This window comes from Grampus griseus, assembly GCF_964374135.1.
Source record: "Grampus griseus genome assembly, chromosome: 5".
Lineage (NCBI taxonomy): Eukaryota > Metazoa > Chordata > Mammalia > Artiodactyla > Delphinidae > Grampus > Grampus griseus.
This window is the reverse complement of record NC_138998.1, coordinates 82829553-82853194: the sequence shown is the minus strand read 5'-3', so window position 1 is coordinate 82853194 and position 23642 is coordinate 82829553. Positions and strand designations below refer to the sequence as shown.

At 34.2% G+C, this 23642-nt stretch overlaps 2 protein-coding genes across 2 annotated transcripts in view; one reads left to right on the top strand and one right to left on the bottom strand.

The window, feature by feature from the left end:
- Positions 1-23642, bottom strand: part of ZBTB20 (zinc finger and BTB domain containing 20) — a 797618-nt gene that overhangs the window by 668427 nt on the left and 105549 nt on the right. The gene's annotated exons all lie outside the window — the stretch shown is intronic.
- LOC309822811 (large ribosomal subunit protein uL6-like) lies at positions 2642-3424 on the top strand. The gene is made up of 2 exons (XM_082654846.1): positions 2642-2706; positions 2796-3424. The coding sequence occupies exons 1-2, from the start codon at positions 2661-2663 to the stop codon at positions 3326-3328; spliced, it is 579 nt and encodes a 192-aa protein (XP_082510972.1). The 5' UTR covers positions 2642-2660; the 3' UTR covers positions 3329-3424.

Below are 23642 nucleotides of genomic sequence, written 5' to 3'. Positions count from 1 at the left end.
AATTAAGTCACACTGGATATTAAAAGAGTAAAGCATGTACATCACATCTCTTTTGCGTATTAGTAAGTCATTCTATTTGAAAGGAACTGGTTGCTAATGCCGGGAATTTTAACTGTATAGTTAGCTGTTTTGAAAGAAATTTTAAGAAGAACCTCCTCATACACTTCAATCACAACAGCAAGGGGTTAAAAATTCCACATAAAACGTGCCTTTATATGCCTTGACATTATTATTTTTAAACAAACAGCATGCTGCATATTTATTCACTTAGGAAATACAATTATATCTAATTACGATTGCTAGTAGTAGTAGTTACTGTTCGTAGCTACTGTTACTAAAAGGGACTATATTGATTTAAAATTATAAAAGTTTGCCTTATTGTTTGATGTTATTATGAAGGTTTACTTCAGATACAAAATTTAGCACAGGACTGTTTTTTAATTGGAAATGCATGATTCTCACAATAATAGGAGTAAAATAAAATCAGACATATTTAAATATATCAAAAAAATGATTCATTGAATCACATAATCAAAATTGTACCTATTGAGGAAAACACAGATTATTTAATGTAATTCTTATAGGAAAAAATAATTTAATATCTGTGAACTTAGGTTTTCTCCCCTGTAAAATGAAGGGTTTAAATCAGAATAAGTTCTGTGTTTGCTCCCAGGCTTGATACCTATGTGAATATTTTGCATAAATATTTCCCGATTCTCCTATGACATGAAATTTTACAGATTCTGCAATATCATAATGAAGGAGTCTGCATTAATAGTTGAAACCTCTTCTATATTTGTGTCACCAATGTTAACAATGCCTAACCCAAAGTAATTGGCATAATAAATTTAAGTGGATAGATTGAAGATTGTATAAACAGAAAAACACACTGATGTAAAGGAATGTTACAAAGTCAGGGATATATCTCAATATCCAGAGACATTTAATGAGAGACATGGAAGACACAGGAATGAGTATTTTTACAGATTTCAAGCTTCAATGGGAAGCTTAAGAAATAACTAATGTTTAGTTTGGGGGTCAAGACAAGATATTTTAAAATGGAGAAAATTGAAGTAAGTTAAATAAGGTCCATTCTCACTAGGACTATTTATGACGATTCTCCCTCATCCACTTTCTGCTGTTCACTGTACTATGCTTACTGACAATCTATCCCAAATAACTCCTGGTAGTCTGAAATCATTTCATCATTAATATATAAATGTCTCACTTCAATTGTACGAATCTCAGATCTTATCTCACCAAAGTTTTCTGAAAGTTAATTGTTCTTCACCTAGTATCTTTAGAACTCAATTTCCTTATCCGTAGAACAATAATACCTAATCACAGAGTTATTGTGACAATGAGATAGACTCAATGCATGTTGTATTTTCATTTATTTATCTTCCAATCCACTATCATTATCCTTCTACTTGAGGTCAATCCCTTCACTTGTATACTTGATTTTTATACCCTCCTAAAATCTCTGAGACTTTGCTCTATCAATTATCACTTCTCTCCCCTTATCTTCAGTGTCTTCTTTACTGGCTCCTTATTTTTCAGAACATGTAAATAACCTTCATCCTAATGCAAATCCCCTTGACCTGTGCCTCCCTTTAGCAAAATCTCTCCCTTCTTTTCTCACTTCTGTTCATTGATTAGGTAAACAAAAAAATTTAAAGAATTTATTTTTCAATGTGAAAAACACATGTGGGTTTATAAAAAGAAAAATATAGAAAATAAAAAGCAAAAATAACAAGAGCAAAAAAAAAATCCCCAAACCAAAACAATAACAACAAAAAACACCTGTTGTCAAACACAGGCATTTCTTTACAGGTGTAATGTATAGTCACTATAACTAAAATGGACCCTTTAACTAAAGTTTCAATTCTAGTTTTTCGACCTAATAAACCTATATGTCATTTCTCCCCAAAAGGCTCATAAATGTAGTGCAACCCCTATTAGAAGTCCAATGAAATTGAAAGTTGGGCAGGAGGTGTAGGGGAGTGGGGGGCAGGGACCATGATTAAGTTATTCTAAAGTTATTATGGAAGAAATTACTGGATGAAAATAGTCAATAATTTTATAAAATGAAAAAATAATAAAAGGGGACTCTCATTAACAGGTTTAAACTGTAATTGTAAAAGCCACAATTGTTAAAATAGCATAGTCCAAGTAAAGAATACAGAAACTGAAAGAACTGAAGAGAAAAAATAGAAAGGCTGGAAATGGAATAGAAAGGCATGAAACAAACCCATTTGTAAATTAAGTATTTAGCATATGATAAATAATGCATTTCAAATCAACGGGGAAAACATAGATTTTTCAATTGATGGTGCTGGGACAACTGGTTAAATATTTAGAACAGAGTAAATTTAGAGCCTATCTCACACTGTATATCAAAATAAAATTCCAGATGGTTTAAAGAGTTATATGTAAACAATGAAACCATAAAAGAACTAGAAGCAAATATAGGAAGATTTTTAATCTAAGTGGGAGAGGTCTTTCTAAGCATAAGAGTGAAGGCAGAAGCCATTAGGAAAATATAGCAGGTTTTTAAAAAAATAGTAGATTTGAACGTATAAAAAATGAAAAGTTCTATATAGCAAAAACAAACAACATTAAAAGTCAAATAATAGCTCTTTGCCGCATCTACTGCGAGAATGAAGACCATTCTCAGCAATCAGACTGTCGACATTCCAGAAAATGGTACGAGACTTGGTGCTTGCATTTTTCTTACATCTTTACTACACACTCTATACCTTGTTCCGAGACCTCACGAATACGTTCTCTCCTAGTCGACATTACTCTGAAGGGACGCACAGTTATTGTGAAGGGCCCCAGAGGCACCCTGCGGAGGGACTTTAATCACATAAATGTAGAACTCAGTCTCCTTGGGAAGAAAAAGAAGAGGCTCCGGGTTGACAAATGGTGGGGGAATAGGAAGGAACTGGCCACTGTTCACACTATCTGTAGTCATGTACAGAACATGATCAAGGGTGTTACACTGGGCTTCCGTTACAAGATGAGGTCTGTGTATGCTCACTTCCCCATCAACATTGTTATTCAGGAGAATGGTTCTCTTGTTGAAATCCGAATTTTTTTGGGTGAAAAATACATCCGCAGGGTTCGGATGAGGCCAGGTGTTGCTTGTTCAGTATCTCAAGCCCAGAAAGATGAGTTGATTCTTGAAGGAAATGACATTGAACTTGTGTCAAATTCAGCTGCTTTGATTCAGCAAGCCACAACAGTAAAAAACAAGGATATCAGAAAAATTTTGGATGGTATCTATGTTTCTAAAAAAGGAACAGTTCAGCAGGCTGATGAATAAGATCTGAGTGATCCAGTTACAGAAACCGCAAGAGGCCAGGCTCATATGTGATATTTTAAAAATGAATAAAAGCTCTTTTGACTTGGAAAAAAAAAGTCAAATAATAAATTCAGAAAAAACTATTTGCAACATGTGACAGAATACCATGTAGCAATATTTTTAAAGTCCTGTGAAAATAATTAAAAATCTTTGAAAAAATGATCAGTGTATGCTATTAAATGAAGAAAATGTTACAAAACAGTATATATGTTATGATCCCAACTTTGTAACATATATGTTTGTTTGGGTATAATGGCTTCCAACACACACCATGTTTATAATCTCCATGCTTTTTCTCACGCAGTTCCCTCTGACCTAAGAGATATTCCCTCCCTCATCTAGTCATCTCCTATTCATTTTTCAAGGATCATTTCCTATATCTCCACAGACACCAAGAAGTTTTCCCTGAATTTCCAGGCTGCAATAGGTGCCTTCCTTTGTTTACCAGTAGCATACTGTTGCATACCATCAAGTTATTATTACATATATTAATATCTGTGTGTGCATATATCATTCCACTCCTATGAGTGAAGTTCCTCAAGAGAAAGGACTATATTTACTTCTCTCTTATTCCCAGTGCCTATCACTATAACTAACATGTACCACACATTCGAAAAATATGATTTTGAAATATTGCTGAAATCTCTTTTAATCAGGATTATTCAAAAATAGAGCTAATGTCGGGCTTCCCTGGTGGCGCAGTGGTTGAGAGTCCGCCTGCCGATGCAGGGGACGCGGGTTCGTGCCCTGGTCTGGGAAGATCCCACATGCTGCGGAGCAGCTGGGCCCGTGAGCCATGGCCGCTGAGCCTGCGCGTCCGGAGCCTGTGCTCCACAACGGGAGAGGCCACAACAGTGAGAGGCCCGCATACAGCAAAAAAAAACAAAAAAACAAAAAAAACAAAAAAAAAAATAGAGCTAATGTCAACAGTATAAGAAGGATCAAACAGTATAAAAAGGCTGAAAGAAAAAAAAAACTTATCTACTTAATGAGAGTTTATTCTGTCCTTCTTGCCAAGACAGACCAGAAGCTTCCTTCAGTATAGAACTCAATGATTCACCCTAGAGCACCTTCAGTACATATTGATTTTTTAAAAAATCTAAAGACATACACCACTTACAGACTGTGTCCCACAATTTATCACTTAAAGTTTATTGTTATTTAATTATTTCTCATTTGTGAATACTTTCTCTCTCATCAGATGTTGACCTCTATTACAGGAAGAGACCATGCCCTATTCTAATTAGGTATCTTATTATGTATTTGGCTAAATAGCTTAGTATTTGAATAAACTTTCAATATATACTTATTTTATTTATAGCTTTGAATAATTTTCTATGTTTTTATATATATCTCTTCCTTATTCTCTAGGACAGGGCAAGTCAACTCCAATTTCCTTCCTTCTCCATCACCATTCAAAATGGGAGATACATACTGAGTAACACAGAAATACTCACACTTGCTGAGTAAACCTGCTATTATCTCATCAGAAGAACAGCTTCATCTGTGTTAACCTAGCTGTGCTAGGCCATGATCTTTCTAAATTTTCATGAATTAGTGAAGGTAATATTGCCTCATTTTTCTAATAAGAGGATATTAAATGACCTCATCTCTATTCAATAATAGGTCTTCTTGAGCTAAATCATGAGAGGGGGTACTAGTAAGAATTTTTTTGTTAGTCAAAACATTTTTCTACATATAAACTAGTATATGCAATGTCCCAAAACATACAGTACTACTTACTGCTAATGCCAATTTACTGCAACATTGCTTGATATATTCCAAAGTTTTCCAATAAGCTATTGACTTCCTATAGGTTAGAAATAAAATCATTATATTTAAATTATTAAATGCCAAGGAAGAAAGTAATCTTTTTCTCCTTCTTATGTCTTTGTTTTACAAAACTATTGTCTTACGGGACATGAAAACAACTAAAAACAAAAAATTATATGGTGTAGTTAATTGAAAAAATGCTTTTGCTGCACACAGAAATTGACACTAAGTGCTGTATTAGCAGGAAATCAGTGATTTTCAATTGACATTGCACAGGAAATCGTTTAGTGTCAATTGATATTAAATGGGTAAAATTGTACTGAATTAGTACAAAATGATTTGGTAGAAAGAAATGTGCTTCCATTAGGTGATTTGATATTAAGTGGGCTCAAATGTAATAAGTTTTAGAGGTCACTAGTCAACAAAAATTAGGGCATGGTATCCAACCCTGAATACATCAGACTGGTTGCTTTTAACATATTTATCAAAAGATAAGTTAGTGTCATACTATCAAGACAAAATTGTCTCCCTTTGAGCTTTCAAGAGAAGTGGGAAAATTCAATTGTTTTAAATGAGTTAAATTAACCAGTGGTAAGAATCATGACTTCTTGGGCCTATTTGGTGGTCCTAATCCTTTTAAAAATATATTTTATAGAATTTTTCATGTGAAATAAAAGGCAAAATAATAGCATGTTTTATGTAATAAGGTCCAGATTGAGTTCTTTCTATAAAACTGCTTTGACAGTAAGCACACAATAAATTATTGGTTGAATGAGTGATATGATTGGATATTATGAAGAAATCACTTTATAGGTGATTCTTCTTTAAAGAAACCTGTGATTTTTTTTTAAACCTGAGTAATGGGGAAAGGAAAGTATGTAGATGCAGGAGATATGGGGAGGGGGGAAGAGACAGGAGGAGATAAGTTATATAGTAGCTACAAGAAAGAACAAGTTGCTGGGCTTCCCTGGTGGCGCAGTAGCTGAGAGTCCGCCTGCCGATGCAGGGGACACGGGTTCGTGCCCCGGTCTGGGAAGATCCCACATGCTGCGGAGCGGCTGGGCCCGTGATGGCCCCTGAGCCTGCGCGTCCGAAGCCTGTGCTCCACAACGGGAGAGGCCACAACAGTGAGAGGCCCACGTACCGCAAAAACAAAACAAAACAAAAAAAGAACAAGTTGCATAAATATTTTAGAATATTTGCTAGGGATAGAAGTGCAGATGTTTGATGTATAAAAATCACATGTTATTCATCATACAAAAACAATTATGGGGTAAAAGACAAATACACAATATTCTTGAATAGCCAAAATAATCCTGAAAAAGAAGAATGAAGCTGGAGGACTCATATCTCCTGATGTCAAAACTTACTAAAAAGTTATAGTATTCAAAACAGTGTGGTAGAACATAAAGAAAGACATATAGAACCATAAAATAGACTAGAGTCCAGAAATAAATCCTCACATATTATGGTCACATGATTTTCATTAAGAGTGCCAAGACCATTCAATGGGAAAGACAGTCTTTTCAACAAATGGTGCTAGGAAAACTGGATATCCCTATACAAAAGAATGAAATTGGACCCTTACCTAACACCATATACAAAAATTACTCAAAATGGATCCATGACCTAAATGCAAGACCTAAAATTATAAAACATTAGAAGAAAACATAGCATAAAAGCTTGACAACATTGAATTTAGCAATGGCTTCTTGGATATGACACCAAAGGCACACGCAACAAAAGAAAAAGTAGACAAATTGGACTTAATATATTTTTTTTAATCTGTGCATCAAAAGACACTATCAACAGTGTAAAAAAGAAACATATAGGAGTAAACATTTGCAAATCATATATCTGATAAGGGACTGATATCAAGAATACACAAAGAACATCTAAAACTCAACAACAACAAATAAACAAACACCCTGATTCAAAAATAGGCAAAACACTTGAACAGACATTTCTCAAAAGAAGATATACAAATAGCCAATTAACATATGAAAAGATGCTCAACATCACTAATTATTAGGGAAATACAAATCAAAACTACTATGAGATACTACCCCGTACTCATTAGGATGACTACTATCAAAACAAACAAAACAAAACAAAACCCTCCAGAAAATAACAAGTGTTGACGGGATGTGGAGAATGTAGAATGCTTGTACACAATTGGTGGGAATGTAAAATGTTACAGCCGCTGTGGAAAACCACATGGCAGTTCCTCCAAAAGTTAAAAACAGAATTACCATATGATCCAGCAATTCCATTTCTGGGTATATACTAAAAACAATTGAAAGCCAGGTCTCAAAGAGGTATTTGTACACCCATGTTCATAATAGCATTATTCACAATAGCTAAAACATAGGAGAAACCCAAGTGTCCATGGATGGATGAATGAATAAGCAAAATGTAATATACACATACAGTGCAATATTAGCCTTAAAAAGGAGGGAAATTCTGACATATGCTACAACATGGGTGAACCTTGAGGATATTATGTTAAGTGAAATAAGCCAAGCAAAAAAAGACAAATACTGTATGATTCCACTTATTTGAGGTGCTTAGAGAAGTCAAAATCAGAGTCAGAAAGTAGAATGATGGTTTCCAGGGGATGGGGGGAGACAGGAGAATATGGAGTTTTTATTTAATGTGTATAGTTTCAATTTTTCAAAATCAAAAAAGTTCTTGAGATGAGTGGTGGTGATGGTTGCACAGCAATATAAGTGCCAGTTAAAAATGGTTGAAGATGGTAAATATTATATTAATTTTACCACAATAAAAATAAAAGGGGTAAAAATGGTGGGAGAGCTTTGTAACTTTTTACTTGCCCTTGCCCCTCCAAAAAAGAACAAACAAAAAATTGATGGGGAAATCACCCTTCTAGGCATTGGGCTAAAGAAATAGTATGACTTTCTTTTTCTAATTTGGCCAAGAGAATGAAAAAATAATCCTTTGAAAGAACTCTAATCCCTCAAAGAACTTATCATGAAGGTACAAAAAGTAAACCAAGAATATTCCCTAAGATTAGCAGGAAGCAATCCAAAATAAAACTCAGTTTCATCCCTGAAGGAATGAAATTAGTTTTACAATGAAGCGAGCGCTACATTCAGGACAATCTTTAAGAGACAGGGAAGTTACTAATTCAAATGGGTGATACAGAGAAAACTGATAGGATAATGATAATAAGTTATGATAATTATTATTTACTGAGCTCTTACTAATGACAAGCACAATATTCAGCAATCTTCATAAAATATCACAATTCTTTCCTTAACAATCTGATGAGATCCACCTAGTTTAGAAACAAAGACCATGAGATCAAGAAAACTGACCAAAGTCACAAACACAGAGTAGTGTAGTTGTTAAACCTACATCTATCCAAAGTCATGAATTTTAACTAAGTAAATAGGACTTTCAAAACTTAGATATAGTTGGTAGTTTAAAACAAAAATCCTCTTACAAAATACCTGAATCTAAACTATTCTAAAAAACAATTGGAGCTGAGACACATAAGAGCTAGCAGGCTTTGAGTAGAAGTATGAATATACTGGATGACTTAATCTGCGGTGGGAAGGGGTTTTAAGCAGTGATTGACAGGAGATTAGTATAAAAAACACATGACTGAACCTAGATATGGCTATTCCTTTAAATTTTGCTTTGAGTGCTATTTTTTAAATAAAAATAACTACTAGAAACATTTATTTTTTATTATTTTAATGTACAGAATTTCATTTTAATTTCTAAACAGTGCAAATGAGTTGAAAATTGTGATTAAATAATTAACTCAGTTATCCTAACCATAGAAAATTTAGCCATATTCTAACAGTGAAGTTTCACACAGGTGCCACTACCATCTACGTAGTCACACGTGACTAAGCTATAGTCAAATGTATAAAAAAGAAATAAGCAGCTTTTCAGGATTAAACTTCCAATCTAAAGCCTACATATGATGATAAATGTCACAGTTTCAAAGACCTACAAGGAAAATCTATACAAGTTTGAAGGGAGGTTAACCAATACACATTAATCCAAAATGCATTTGTGAAGAGAGGAAAGCAAGCACTCACAAACCAATCTTCAATGAAAAAGCTTGTTCCTTGAGTACATAATAACACCATAAAACACTAAAAGAGCACAAGAAGAAATACAACACAAGAAGAACACTGAGTTGGCCTTATAGGGTTTAAAATCTAAACAGAAAGTTAAAAATTACAAACAAATAGATGAAACACAACCAGTCACATCAGTAAATATACTGCACATACTTAGTAAATTCCTAAGTATTCAAGAAAGTAAGAAGTGAAAATAACATGCATTACTTGTTTATTGGACTAAACTCATGCCAGGGAAGTTTTCTTAAGATACTTTTTGCTATATCAATCATATTTTTCATTGAATTTTTATTATAAAATTGAAGGTATATTTTCCTGAAACAAGTTTATCTCTAAATATAAAGAATGTATCCAAACTTAGAGAAGTCACAAATTCCATAAAAAATATATGCTTTTATAAATTATTAACATTGTTGTGCTATATTCAATGGAAATGCTAAAAACACTGAAATTTAAATTATACTGTAGTTCTAAAAACTACTAAATACTTTGCTTAATATGTCTGCAATATGAAAGTGGCAAAATCCAAAAATTTAGCATTTTAGCATAATATTTTCAATAGTTTTTAACCAGTGCATGGTGTCTATATTTAATTCACACAATTTTTGCCCTTTTGTTTAATTTTTTCTCCTTCTTTACTGATGATTACTTGGCTCCTTCTCTAACATTATTATTAGATAATATCTCAGTGAACTGTTACTTTATCCTTAGATAGAAAGAGATAGTATCTCCAGTAAGGTCAATATGAGTCAACTGTGTGACATGAACATTTTTAAAAAATCAGATTAAATCTTAAACTGTGCTAACAGAATAACAGTATCTAGAATGAGAAAGATAACATTCCCACTCTCGTCAACAATGATCAGATGACATGGTCAATGTTGTGATACAGAGTGACCCAGAACTACTATAATATTCAAAGAAAGGGGACAAAAATGGTGCAAGACTAGAATCCTAACAGACAAGAGATAGTTGAAAGAATCAAGGGAATTGCATGTTACTACTTATGGGATTGGGGGAATAACTAGAATAAGAAAGGTTTCAAATATTTGAAAACTTCATATTAGATTTACTCTGCATGGCCTCAAGGGATATACTAAAATAATGGGTTGAGAATACTAGATATAGATTTCAACTCAAAGTAAATAAGAACTTCTTAACATAAGAATTGCTCACACACAATATGATATCTCACCTGAGATATTAATGAGAATATGGAAACTGGAGGTGTCTGTTCACAATGTGGGGAGTTGGACTAGATTACCCTTAACAGCAATTTTACCATATGATTCTATGATTCTTCTCAAAGCAAAGAACTGAAATATTTAATCTTGCTGAGCCATGGATGTTTTTCTCATGGTGCCTGAAATCTGCAGTTATCAATTTACTATTGTCTGATTTTTATTAGCAAAATATTAAAAAGTTGTTCTTTTCCCATTTAATAAGTAGTCTGTGCAATGGTGATTGCTTTTCAAAAGCTGTTGTTGATTTTTTTATTTCTAAACATTTTTTATAGGAGTATAGTTGCTTTACAATGTTGTGTTAGTTTCTACAGTACAGCAAAGTGAATCAGCTATATGTATACATATATTCCCTCTTTTCTGGATTTCCTTCTCATTTAGGTCACCACAGAGAACTGAGTAGAGTTCCCTGTGCTATACAGTAGGTTTTCATTAGTTATCTATTTTATACATAGTATCAATAGTGTATATATGTCAATCCCAATCTCCCAATTTATCCCACCTCTCCCTCTTTCTCCCTTGGTATCCATATGTTGGTTCTCTATGTCTGCGTCTCTATTTCTGTTTTGTAAATAAGATCATCTATACCAATTTTTTCAGATTCCACATATATGCGTTAACATACAATATTTGTTTTTCTCTTTCTGACTTACTTCACTCTGTATGACAGTCTCTAGGTCCATCCACGTCTTCGATGATTTTTTACTTCAAGTAGTGTGGCCTGACAAAGTGCTAAATGACTCCCTGATTGAATCATTCAATCATTCATTCAGCAAATATTTATCAGAGCCTGATATGTGCCAGAGACTGCAAGGTGGCAGACAAAAAGAGAGAACAAGATAGAGCCTCTGCTTACAATCTGTTGGAATAAGTAGACACACACACACAAATTATCATTTTATAAAGTACTGGGTCTTATTCTAGAAGCATGTGCTCTGAGAGCATACTGAAATGATGTTTAACCTTCCCTGGAGAATCAGGCAAGACTTCACAGAGGAATTGATATTTGAGCTGGATTTTTAAAAAATTACTAGAATTTCACTAGGTAATAAGAGAAGAGAATGACATTTTAGGCAGAGGAAGCATCATGTTCTCTGAGGAATGGAAGTACCTGATGTGTTTAGGAGAAATGGCAAAAAGTTTGGTAAAGCTAAGTGTAAGACATGTAGTGAGGAGATAATGAAAATAAGATTGATGAAGTAGTTTGTGGTTAAATACCTGAGGACAATATAAGGATTTGTGTTTACCTTGAGCACAAAAAGAAGATGTTTCCAGGTAGAAGGGTGTCATGATCAGATTTGCATTTAAAAAAATTTATGAGTGACAGTGTAAGAAATTCGTTTCTTTCATATATATTTTTTTCTTTGAAACATATTTCAGGGGGAGTTGAATTCTCCAAATACTGGCATTAGCAAGGGTAAGTTAATAGGCACCAGATGGCAGAATCGAGTGCCCAATTACTTATAATATCAGTTATTATTTCTGAGCCTCTATTTTTGACTTAAATAATTCCTTAGTCAAAAGTTCCATTAAAAGAATGAATCTTGGGCTTCCCTGGTGGCACAGTGGTTGAGAGCCCGCCTGCCGATGCAGGGGACACGGGTTCTTGCCCTGGTCCGGGAAGATCCCACATGCCGCGGAGAGGCTGGGCTCGTGAGCCATGGCCGCTGAGCCTGCGCGTCTGGAGTCTGTGCTCCGCAACAGGAGAGGCCACAGCGGTGAGAGACCCGCGTACCGCAAAAAAAAAAAAAAGAATGAATCTTATTTGGACTGACTGATATGAAGTATATTACTGTAAAGGGAATAAGCACTTTTAAAGAGTTAAAGCCCATGCTGACACATAAAGGGGAAAAGGCATTTAACTCAAGGAGGATAAAGATATCTAGATCAAATTAAAAGTACAACCTTGAGTTCATTGCGCTTTTAAATTTCTCTTGCAGAAGTTGTCATTTATTTTGAAATAATAATAAATACATGCGTACACCCCCTAAAATTTGTAAACCATTTTGTATTCATCATGTCTCTTCTCTCTCTTGTTACCCATCATGACTATATCAACAAACATTACTATTCTCATTTTAGCAGGAATGAAACAGGCTCATATAAATTAGATTACATGCTCAGTTTATGTTACAGTTAATAAATGATAGTGTCAAAGCCAAACCTCTAGTTTCTGATTATAAGTCCAGTCCTTGGTTCACTTTGTCATGTTTCACAACTGAAAACAGTTGCAGAACTAGGACAAAGTTAAGATAAGGAGATGACAGAACCAAATAACTCTATGCAATTCTATGGAAAATAGAGAAAAAGAGAATGCAAATAGTATAAATTGGATTGCACCCTTTTCTGAGAATTATTTTTGAAGAATTTTCATGCCGAAGAAAATAATAACCAATATTTAAGTCCACCAGGAAATTTACATTGAAGAAATTCTTTACATTTTTTTTGGTTGGAGTTGATAATTTATTGATGACATGATTGACAAGTCACACAGAAATGATTTGTAACTTAGGTCCTAAAAAATTTCAAGTGGCTATATACTCCTTATGGAGAAATCAGTTCTGCCTGCCCTACATCATCATATCTTTAAAAATAGGCACAAAAATTTGAATACTTAATAGTGAAATCATATATTTAGTAGTACAGAAGGGCTTCCTCTATTTTCTAAGGGACTATCTATAATAACTCATCCTAGATTATGACAATAAAAAGTTTTTCTTTTCTCAGAGAGTTTATTCTATAAGTGAGAGGTAACTTTTTTTTGCAAATTTGAAAAATGTTCATGAGATCTACATCAAGAAGCTACATATTTCTCATACTTTATCATCATACTACATTTCTGCAACCAAACTAAAAAGAAAGTTATGCAAACAATAGGGACTAATACCTTTGATCATAAGTGTTGTAATCCAAAGTTAGATCTAACTTTTTGATTTAACACAAAGGGAGAAAATAATTACCTAATTTGAAAATTACCTAATTTGAAAATTTTTCAGTAACTTCTATCTCTAGAAATTCTGATTTTTCCAGATTTTCGCTACATCTTTCTAGAAATATACATCCATTTCCTTGCTTTACCCTGGAGATGTTGTTTTTACTCATAAAGTCTCATGTTGACAATATTTCAAATCTTGACTTATAATTTATATGATACCAGAATGAATCAGCAAATTTCATATGTGATAACTTAAAAAAATAGTTTAACCCTGAAAATATATTCTCTGAAAGAGTTTATAACTTCCATAAATGAATTATAAAAAGGTAGCTGGAGCCAAGAAAAAGTTCATCAACTACATAACAGCAGTTTTGAGGTATAGTTTTACTTTACATTTTCTGTGTCTCTTTCTTCATCCTCTATTATTTCTACTTCCTTGAATTTATAAGCCCTATTTTCAGGATTTACTCTCCAAGAGGTTTCAAATCATATAAGACTAAACATTGGCATGTTGCTGCCAGTGAGCCTACTTCTACCCTCTTTTATTTCCGAGTGAGAAAAACAAATCACTTAATCCACAGCACTGATTTTGATTTACAGAGGTAAGCAGTAAATCATTTTGTTTCTAGGTGTCACACATATTTTCTCCAAGCTTCAGACCTTAAATGTGAAGTTAAAGCCTAATGTGGCTCAGTCCTATTACCTGGGTAACCTGAAGGTGAAATAAACACTAAAATTTTTTAAAATAATTTTTAAAAACAGACAGCTAAATCAAATAATAGTAGTTTGTGGACTTTAATGGCTATTAAAATTCTGCAAAAAAATGAAATTACTTTGGCCATTATCTATGTCAGTAATACCCAATCATGGCTATCCATAAGAATCACTTTGAACTTTTTAAAACATACCAGTGCTGGTGTGGCTAAGATGACACAGTAGAAAGACCCTAAGCTTACCTCTTCACACAGGCACATCAAAATTACAACTACTAAAAGAGCAACCATCTAAAAGAACAACCTGAAGAGGGGCAGAAAAGATTTTCCATAACAGAAGATATAAAGAAGGAACCACAACAAGATTAGTAGGATAGGCAGAGAGGCGGTATAGTCAAGATCCACATCCCTGAGTAGGAGCCCCACAAATGGGAGGATAATCACAATTGCAGAGGTTCTCCCCAAGAAGTGAGGGGTCTGAGACCCACATTGGCCTCCTCAGTCTGTGAGTTTTGCACTGAGGCCCCAGAATGTCTGACTTTGTCAGTAGAGCTTGAGTACAGGAGAGAAAGAGGGCTGTACGAAACAAAGACTCTGCTCTTAAAAGGTGTGTACAAAATTTCACATGCTATGAGTTCCAGCACAGAGGCAATAATTTGAAAGGAGCCTAGGTCAGAAAAACTTGCTGATACTGGAGAGCCTCCCAGAGAGGAGGAGGCAATTGGGACTCCCTATGGGGACCTAGCCCTTTCTACCATAAAGATACTGGTGCTGGCAAGTATAATTCTGGAGTCCTTCCTTTAGCTTGTTAGTGCTGGGGGCTTACCTGTCCACCAGCAAGCTGCCACCAACCCTTGGCCCCCTGGCTCTGTAGCCAGCAGCCTGGGACCTGGAACCACCCACCAGTAGGCTGGCACCAGCCCCAGATCCAGATGTGCTGGGACCTGGCCATGCCCACTAGCAGACCAACATTAGCCCTGACCCAGTGAAACCCCACAGCCAGCACACTGGGACCCAGCCTGACCCACACTGAGCTGGCAGCCACTGCAGGTGGCAGGGCCTGGCAGCCAACTAGGTTGGGTGCCACACTGCCTACCAACGCTTCCACAGTAGATGACCCCACCACAACAAAAAGGCCCATGAAAGCCACACAGGGAGCATCCCTAGAGCACATAGCTCTGGTGACCAGAGAGGAGTGTGCTGCTGGGTCCCAAAGGACATCTCCTACACAAGGCCACATTTACAACATCAGGAAATGTAACTAACTTACTGAATACCAGGAAATAAACACAGAGAATTAGGAAAAATGAGGAGACAGAGGAATATATTCCAAATGAAGGAACAAAACAAAACTCCAGAAGAAGAACTAAGTGAAGTAGATATAAGCAATCTACCTGATAAAGAGTTCAAGGTAATGATCGTAAAGATGTTCATGAACTCAGGAGAAAGAATGGATGAACAGCTTTTCACCACAGAGCATGACGTTAGCTCTGGGTTTGTCATATATGACCTTTATTATGTTGAGGTATGTTCCCTCTATGCCCACTTTCTGGAGAGTTTTCATCATAAATCAATGTTGAATTTGGTCAAAAGCTTTTTCTGCATCTGTTAAGATAATCATATGGTTTTTATTCTTCAATTTCTTAATGTGGTGTATCATATTGATTGATTTGCAGATATTGAAAAATTCTTGCATCCCTGGGATAAATCCCACTTGCTCATGGTGTATGATCCTTTTGATGTACTTAATGTATCCTTTTAATTGGATTTGGTTTGCGAATATTTTGTTGAGGATTCTCACATCTATGTTCATCAGTGATATTGGCCTGTAATTTGCTTTTTGGTGTGTGATATCTTTGACTTGTTTTGGAATCAGGGTGATGCTGGCCTCACAGAATGAGTTCAGAAGCATTCCTTCCTCTGCAGTTTTTTGGGATACTTTAAGAAGGATACGTGTTAACTCTTCTCTAAATGTTTGGATGCTCACTCTCACTACTTTTATTCAAAGTAATTTTGGAAGTCCTAGGCAATCAGAGAAGAAAAAGAGAAGAAATCGGAGGAGAAAAAGAAATAGAAATCCAAACTGGAAAGGAAGAGGTAAAACTGTCACTGTTTGCAGATGACATGACATTATACATAGAATATCCTAAGGACATCACCAGAAAACTACTAGAGCTCATCAATGAATTCAGTAAACTTGCACGATACAAAATTAATATACAGAAATCTGTTGCATTTATATATACTAACAACAAATTGTCAGAAAGAGAAATTAAGGACACAATTCCATTTATCATCTCATCAAAAGAATAAAATACCTAGGAATAAACTTACCTAAGGAGGTAAAAACCAGTACTCAGAAAACTATAAGACACTGATGAAAGAAATTAAAGATAACACAAACAGATGGAAAGATATACCACATTCTTGGATTGAAAGAATTAATATTGTTAAAATGAACACACAACGCAAGGCAACCTACAGATTCAATGTAATCCCCATCAAAATACCAATGATATTTTTCACGGAACTAGAACAAATAACTTTAAAATTTGTATGGAAATACAAAAGACCCTCAAAAGCCAAAATAATCTTGAGAAAGAAGAACAGAGCTGGAGGAATCACACTCCCTGACTTAAGACTACTACAAAGCTAAGTAATCAAAAGAGTATGGTACTGGCACAAAAACAGATCATGGAACAGAACAGAGAGCCCATAAATACACCCAGGCTTATATGGTTAATTAATCTATGACAAAGAAGAGAAGAATATACAATGGGGGAAAGGCAGCCTCTTCAATAAAAGGGGTAGGAAAACTGGAGAGCTACATGCAAAATAATCAAACTGGGCTACTTTCTCAGACCATATATAAAAATAAATTCAAAATAGATTATAGACTTAACTGTAAGACCTGCAATCATTAAACTCCTAGAGGAAAAGAAGCAGTATGCCCTTGACATCAGTTAGCAATATTTTTTTGGAAATGTCTCTTCAGGCAAGGGAAACCAAAGCAAAAATAAACAAATGGGACTACATCAAACTAAAGAGCTTTTGCACAGTGAAGGGAACAGGAAGCCTACTTAATGGGAGAGGATATTTGCAAATGATATATCTGATAAAAGGTTAATATCCAAAATATACGAAGAACTCATATAACTCAACAACAACAACAGCAGCAGCAACAAAAACCTGATTAAAAAATGGGCAGAGGACCTGAATGTCTTCCAAAGAAGACATACAGATGGCCAAAAGACACATGAAAAGATGCTCAACATCACTGATCATCAGGGAAATGCAAACCAAAACACAATAAGATATGATCTCATACCTGTCAGAATGGTTATTATCAAAAAGACAACAAATGACAAATGTTGGCAAGGATGTGGAGAAGAGGCAGCCTTTGTGCGCTGAAGGTGGGGATGTAAATTGGTACAGCCAGTATGGAAAACAGTATTGAAGTTCCTTGAAAAATTAAAAAAAAGAACTACCATATGATCTAGCAATTCCATTTCTGGGTATTTTTCTGAAGAAAACAAAAACAGTAATTTGAAAAGACATATGCACCCCTATGTTCACAGAAGCATCATGTACAATAGCTAAGATATGGAAGCAACCTAAGTGTCTTTGAATAGATGAATGGATAAAGAAGATGTGGGGGATATACATTTATAGGCGTATAATAAAGAGAGGTATAATAAAGAAATATTACTCAACCTTAAAAAGGAATAAAATCTTTCCATTTGCAACAACATGGATGGACTGAGAGGGTATTATGCTGAGTGAAATGTCAGACAGAGAAAGACAAATACCAAATGATTTCACTTATATGTGGAATCTAAAAAACAGAACATCAAGTAAACATAAAGCATAAACAGACTCACAGATACAGAGAACAAGCTGGTGGTTGCTAGAATGCAGGGGGGTGGGAGGATGAGTGAAATAGGTGAGGGAGATTACGTAGTACAAATTTCTAGTTATAAAATAAGTTAGTCACGGGGATCTACTGTACCACATCAGGAATATAGTCAATAATATCGACTTTCTATGGTGAAAGTTGGTAACTAGACTGGTGATCATTCAGTAATGTATAAAAATATCCAATCACTATAAGTTGTACATATGAAACAAAGATAATATTGTAAGTCAATTATACATCAATGAAAGAGGGGATTAGGTCAGAGACAGGGTGATCTGGGGATGTCAGTGTGGACAGTATGAGAAATAAGAAGGCATGGGGCATAGGGTGCAGAGAGAGTGGAAGAGCAGAGAAACTCTCAGGTGAAGGGGTATTAGCACAGAAAGAGGGAATCAGCTCCCCAAACCAGAATTGGTGCTTGAAAATTAGGACTCAGAAACAGTCAAGGTCAAATCTTAATTATTTGGTATATTCCACAATGTGAATGATTTCTTCTAAGATCCACCTCCCTTTTTCCCATTTACTATATTTCATCACTTTAACTAGAGAAGCAGAGTTAAGAGAAAACAGGCAAGAGAGAAGTATAAGTCTGTTTCAAAATCATATACATTTTTAAATAGAATTTTTTGAAAGTATCATTTGAAAGTTATTGCTAAATTGAAGGATTTTTTCCTTCTCATAATTTTTTTCTTTCTACATTTTTATTTTATTACTTAAAATATATTACAAAATTAGAACATGCTCCAAAACAAAAAATGAGTTTTTTCCTCCTTCCAATAACACCCACCAAAGAGCAATACAGTTTGATGTATCTTTTTACATTTTTATAAAATACCATATATAAGTACCCCCACCTTTTTTACAAAAATGAGAATATATATTATACTAACACTGTTGTGCTTTCATTTATTTATATATATCAACATATTAATTACTACATAGTATTTCAGGCAATGGGTATACAGTTCTTCTTCATCCCATACTCTTCTGATAAATATTCAAGCTATTTCCAGTGCTTTGACACTACAAATATTGTCAAAATAAAAATCTTTACACTAAATAAATAAATAAGTAAATAAAACATACAAATGCCAGAGCCTGCTGTTCACTGATTAAATCACAATTGGCAGTGTCAAGTTTAAAGCATACCTGGGATAGAGTTTTGTTGTTAACTGTTTAGGAAGAGTTATTAAAAACTCAGGCTGTTTTTAACCTATAAGAGTCTCAGTTTCCTCACCTCTAAAATGGGCACAATGATTACATTATGCGGATATTGTGAGGACTGAATGAAATAATGCTTGTAAGGAACCTAGAACAGTGACACAGTATGCACTCAAACATTTGTTGGTGCTGTTGCAATTAGAGCTCTTGTTGTTCTGCATGGGTAGAGCTATAGAAAGGAAATGGTGTGACTGTGAATAAGAAGGAAGAATGTTCTTCCAGCATCAACCTCAGCAAGCAATGTGCTACATCCATAAAACATAGGGAAGAAAGCAGCAAATCATATTTGGGCTTCCTCTGATGTTACCCTCACGGAAGTATCCTCATGTCACAAAGAGGACTACAAAAAGCTCTATGGTATCCAATATTCAATTTCCTGTAAGAACTTATCAATCCCATTCATGAAGTTAATCATTATTTAACATTCTTCTTCAATTTCCCTATATCAAATTCCAACCAACTGTAAAAAATGTAGCATATGATCTTTTTTATATATACATATAAACATATATGAATATATATACACATATATTATATATATTAAAAAATACTAAAAGAGTCAGGTGATTTTCCTTTGGTCTACATAATTTTTTTGCAATGACTGGGTTTTCTACAATAAGTATATATCATTTTTATAATATCTAAAACAATAGAGCTATTTTCATTTGAATTAAATAAAATTTATATCTGTTAAAAAATACAAAGATGGATGGACCTATTGTGTATTACGCTTACTGAAATGTCAGACAGAGAAAGACAAATCCCATATGATTTCACTTACAGGTGGAATCTAAACAATAAAACAAACAAACGAAACAAAACAAAACAGAAACAGACTCATAGATACAAAGAACTGGTGGTTGCCAGAGGGGAGGGGGTGGTTAGATGGGTGAAATAGATGAAGGGGATTAAGGGATACAAACTTCCAGCTATAAAATAAGTCACAGGGATGTAATGTACAACATGGGGAATACAGTCAATAATATTGTTATAACTGTATAGTGACAGATGGTAACTAGACTTATTGTGGTGATCATTTTATAATGTATAAAAATATTGAATCACTATGTTGTGCACCTGAAACTAGTATATATTGTATGTCAATGATAATTCAATTAAAAATTATTAAAAAGAATACAGAGAAAATACACTTTTCTAAAACTACATTTGTACAGAAAAAATTTGTCTACTGATATTTAAATTGCATATATTGACTTTACAGTTTCTTAAATAAAAAAGAAAAAACTGACAAGCAACTAAATGTGATCAATTCAGAGAGCTACATATTCTCCAGAACATCACTAATAGGGAAGAGCTTATAACAGGTAAAGAAAAACTAAATAAGAGAGGAAGGGGATATGAGTATAGGATTTAACCCTCCCTTTCAGAAAATTAGGAAAAAATTTTCAGGACAGAGATATTTCTTTGTCTCTACCACTTTCATATTTTACCCCTAAACTCAAATTCTGATCTGAATCTTTTTCTCTACTCTTTATTCTCATATTGTAAATTTCTAAGACTGTTTCTCAAACTGTTGATTTCTGCTAGATCACCTGATATGGGCTCAACAAATGCGGACCACCAATTTCAGTTGAAAGAATGCTACCATTTGCCATCTTTAATCAATGTATCTTTATCTGGCTCAGTGATGAGTTGTTTGAGCCATAGATCAACTAAAAATTTTATACAGAAACCATTTTTAATTTTTTTTTAACTGAACAGAGAATCATGATTTACCATTATAGGTGTTTGGGGTTAGTAGCAAGTTAGAGGTGGCTCTGTCAGGTAGTTCTGGGTTACTTATAATAACTGTTAAGCCTGAAGTTATGGAGTTTCTCTTTGAGAACTACCTTCAGTAATCAGGTGCTATGTCAACAATTATTCAAACCTCAAACACTGAAGGTTTCAACTTGGATTATTAATTCATCCTTGGGCACATTAAAAATGCAGCATCAATCCTTTGCCCTCAAAATGAAAGAAGACATCAAATGTTGAGTAAGGGTCACGCTCTCAGTGATCATGGAGCCATTTGCACCAGAGTTTGTATTCTGAAGAAATCCTGTTTTCTTATCTCAACTAAAAATAACGTTGACTCTAAATTAATAACTTAAGTCTACTTAAGAACTAACATGTACAACTTGACTATGCTACTTGCAATTATTGAAATAGTCTTTACCATTATAAGGATTAAGAAGAAATATTTCTCTCATCCCTCATTCATATTTGCCAATGTAGTTTATGAATTAGCCATCAAGAGAAGCCATTTTAATTCACATATAACAAAATCCCGCCTTGCTATGTGCAAGACTGTTCTCCATACTGTAGCAATGACAATTATCCAGTCAACATCACAGCTCAGAAAATAATTATTAAAAACAAACAAACACAAATCTCTATTGTAGAGTGTGGGTTTTTAGTGATAAACAGAAGAAAAAGCAAGTACCTGTCCCTTAGATATTCTCGGCACAAATACCAAGAGCTGATTTAGACCTTCCAACTTAAAATTTAATTATCTGCTAGCACATACATTAGATGGTATCTGTTTTTCCACATTGTATTAATGTGTTGATATAATCCAAAACCAAACAATGTGATTTGATAACGTAATTTGATCAATAGCCTCTTCCACTTTCTATTTAAGCTTATTTGTCACTAACTTTAAGGTTGATTTAACAGTTTTAAAGCAATCAGGTGCATTACTTGTATCTGTTTTTCTTTGAGGAGTACAACTTTGAATTAAGCCTTTGTAGTTTTTATCTGTTCACCCTTGGCAACAAAAGTCATCAAGTTTTGTACCAGAAAGTGTTAAAAATGACAAAAGGTTTCAATAACTTCCTTTGATTATTTGACAAAGTTTGAGAAAAGACAACACTAGGAACCAGTTGGATAAAGTACTGCTGGTATTTATCATTGGGCTTTTCTACTTGTACTGTTTAAAGTACATGTATGAAATCGTCACAACTGCATATTCATTTTTCCCAGCATATAGTAAATATATGGCCTACATTGCTCCAGAATATTCACTATTTATATTTGTAATATTGTTTTGAAATATTTAGTTAAGAATTTCACCAATACCTTTATATTTCTTTGAATCTATTTTTATCTACTAATACATTTTTGTGAATTGGGAATATAACAGAAAAGTAACAACAAACATCTGCAAGTTATATAAAAACATATCAGCCAAGACATATCAATACTGTATCCTATTAACTTATTATTGGTTGAAATAAGCTGTCTTTGCAATACATATGTGACCTTTAAGCACAAAGTCTGTGAAAGTATAATTTCTTATATTGTGAAATGATTGTAAAATTAGTGTGAACAAAACTATTTCATTGCTTTTTTTTTCTCTAAAACTACCAAAATTCATGGGGCCCTTGATAACTTGTCAGGTCCACTGGCAACAAATTAGGAAAATACTGTTATAAAGGACAAAACCCAGAAGTCTGAGTTAGGATAGATGATGCAGCTAAGACAAATCTTTATTATACATAGGACAACTACTTTAAGTAATTGAGAAACTTTCAAAAATAGCAACTCATTCACATCATAAACAATCTTCCTTGCTGTCATCTGTGACTGAAAAACATGCTTCATCCAAATACCTTATTATGAAACACTGTGAAAGAAAACACCAGCCAGTTACATTCAGTGGATTTCTTGAGTAATAAAACTCAGATACACAATCCAGTTTGTAGTATAAAATGGCTTGTGTGGCATCTGAAAAGGATCTTCCTTTGAGCAATAGCTCAAACAAACAAGCAAAACAGAACACCACACTGTAGATGTGGTTTCAGTAGATTTTGTTTCTAAATGTTTGTTTTATTTTTACAGCAAGCTCATGCATGTGTGTGGCACTTAAAGATACAAATTCTTATGTAAATTCTCACCTTCTAATGACCATACACTTCAGTCACAGTACCATGGCTTCTTTAAACATATTGCAAAATGAGAGGCCTAGGAGGGGATGGTTGTAGAACCAAGAAGAATGAAAATTGTAAATATGCAATGCAGGTTCTTTCAAAACAAATAGGTCTTTCCTTCTTCTGTTATCAACTTTCATCAATTCATTTTTTCTACTGCAGTATTGATATAATGTCTGAAGTGGTAATAACTTTTTTCTACTCATTTTTAATGACACTGTAAGAGGTTCTGCTTTCGTGAACACTAGATATTTCTGCCCCAAATATAAATGTTCTATAGGCTTGTTTGGTTAACAAATATAACATGAAGAAGCTACCTCCTACTCTTTCCGCTGCTGAGTTTCCTTACCCTACACATATCGCAACCAAAATTTCCTTAGGAAAAAAAATGTACTCAAGAGTACAGACTATTCACTTTGTTATAAAGCA

What these genes read in the sequence shown, in the direction of transcription:
- LOC309822811 (XM_082654846.1), top strand. Translation starts at nt 2,661, where the DNA reads ATGAAGACCATTCTCAGCAATCAGACTGTCGACATTCCAGAAAATG. An exon ending in TGTCGACATTCCAGAAAATG is followed by an intron (nt 2,707 to 2,795) that starts GTACGAGACTTG and finishes GTTCTCTCCTAG; the next exon opens with TCGACATTACTCTGAAGGGA.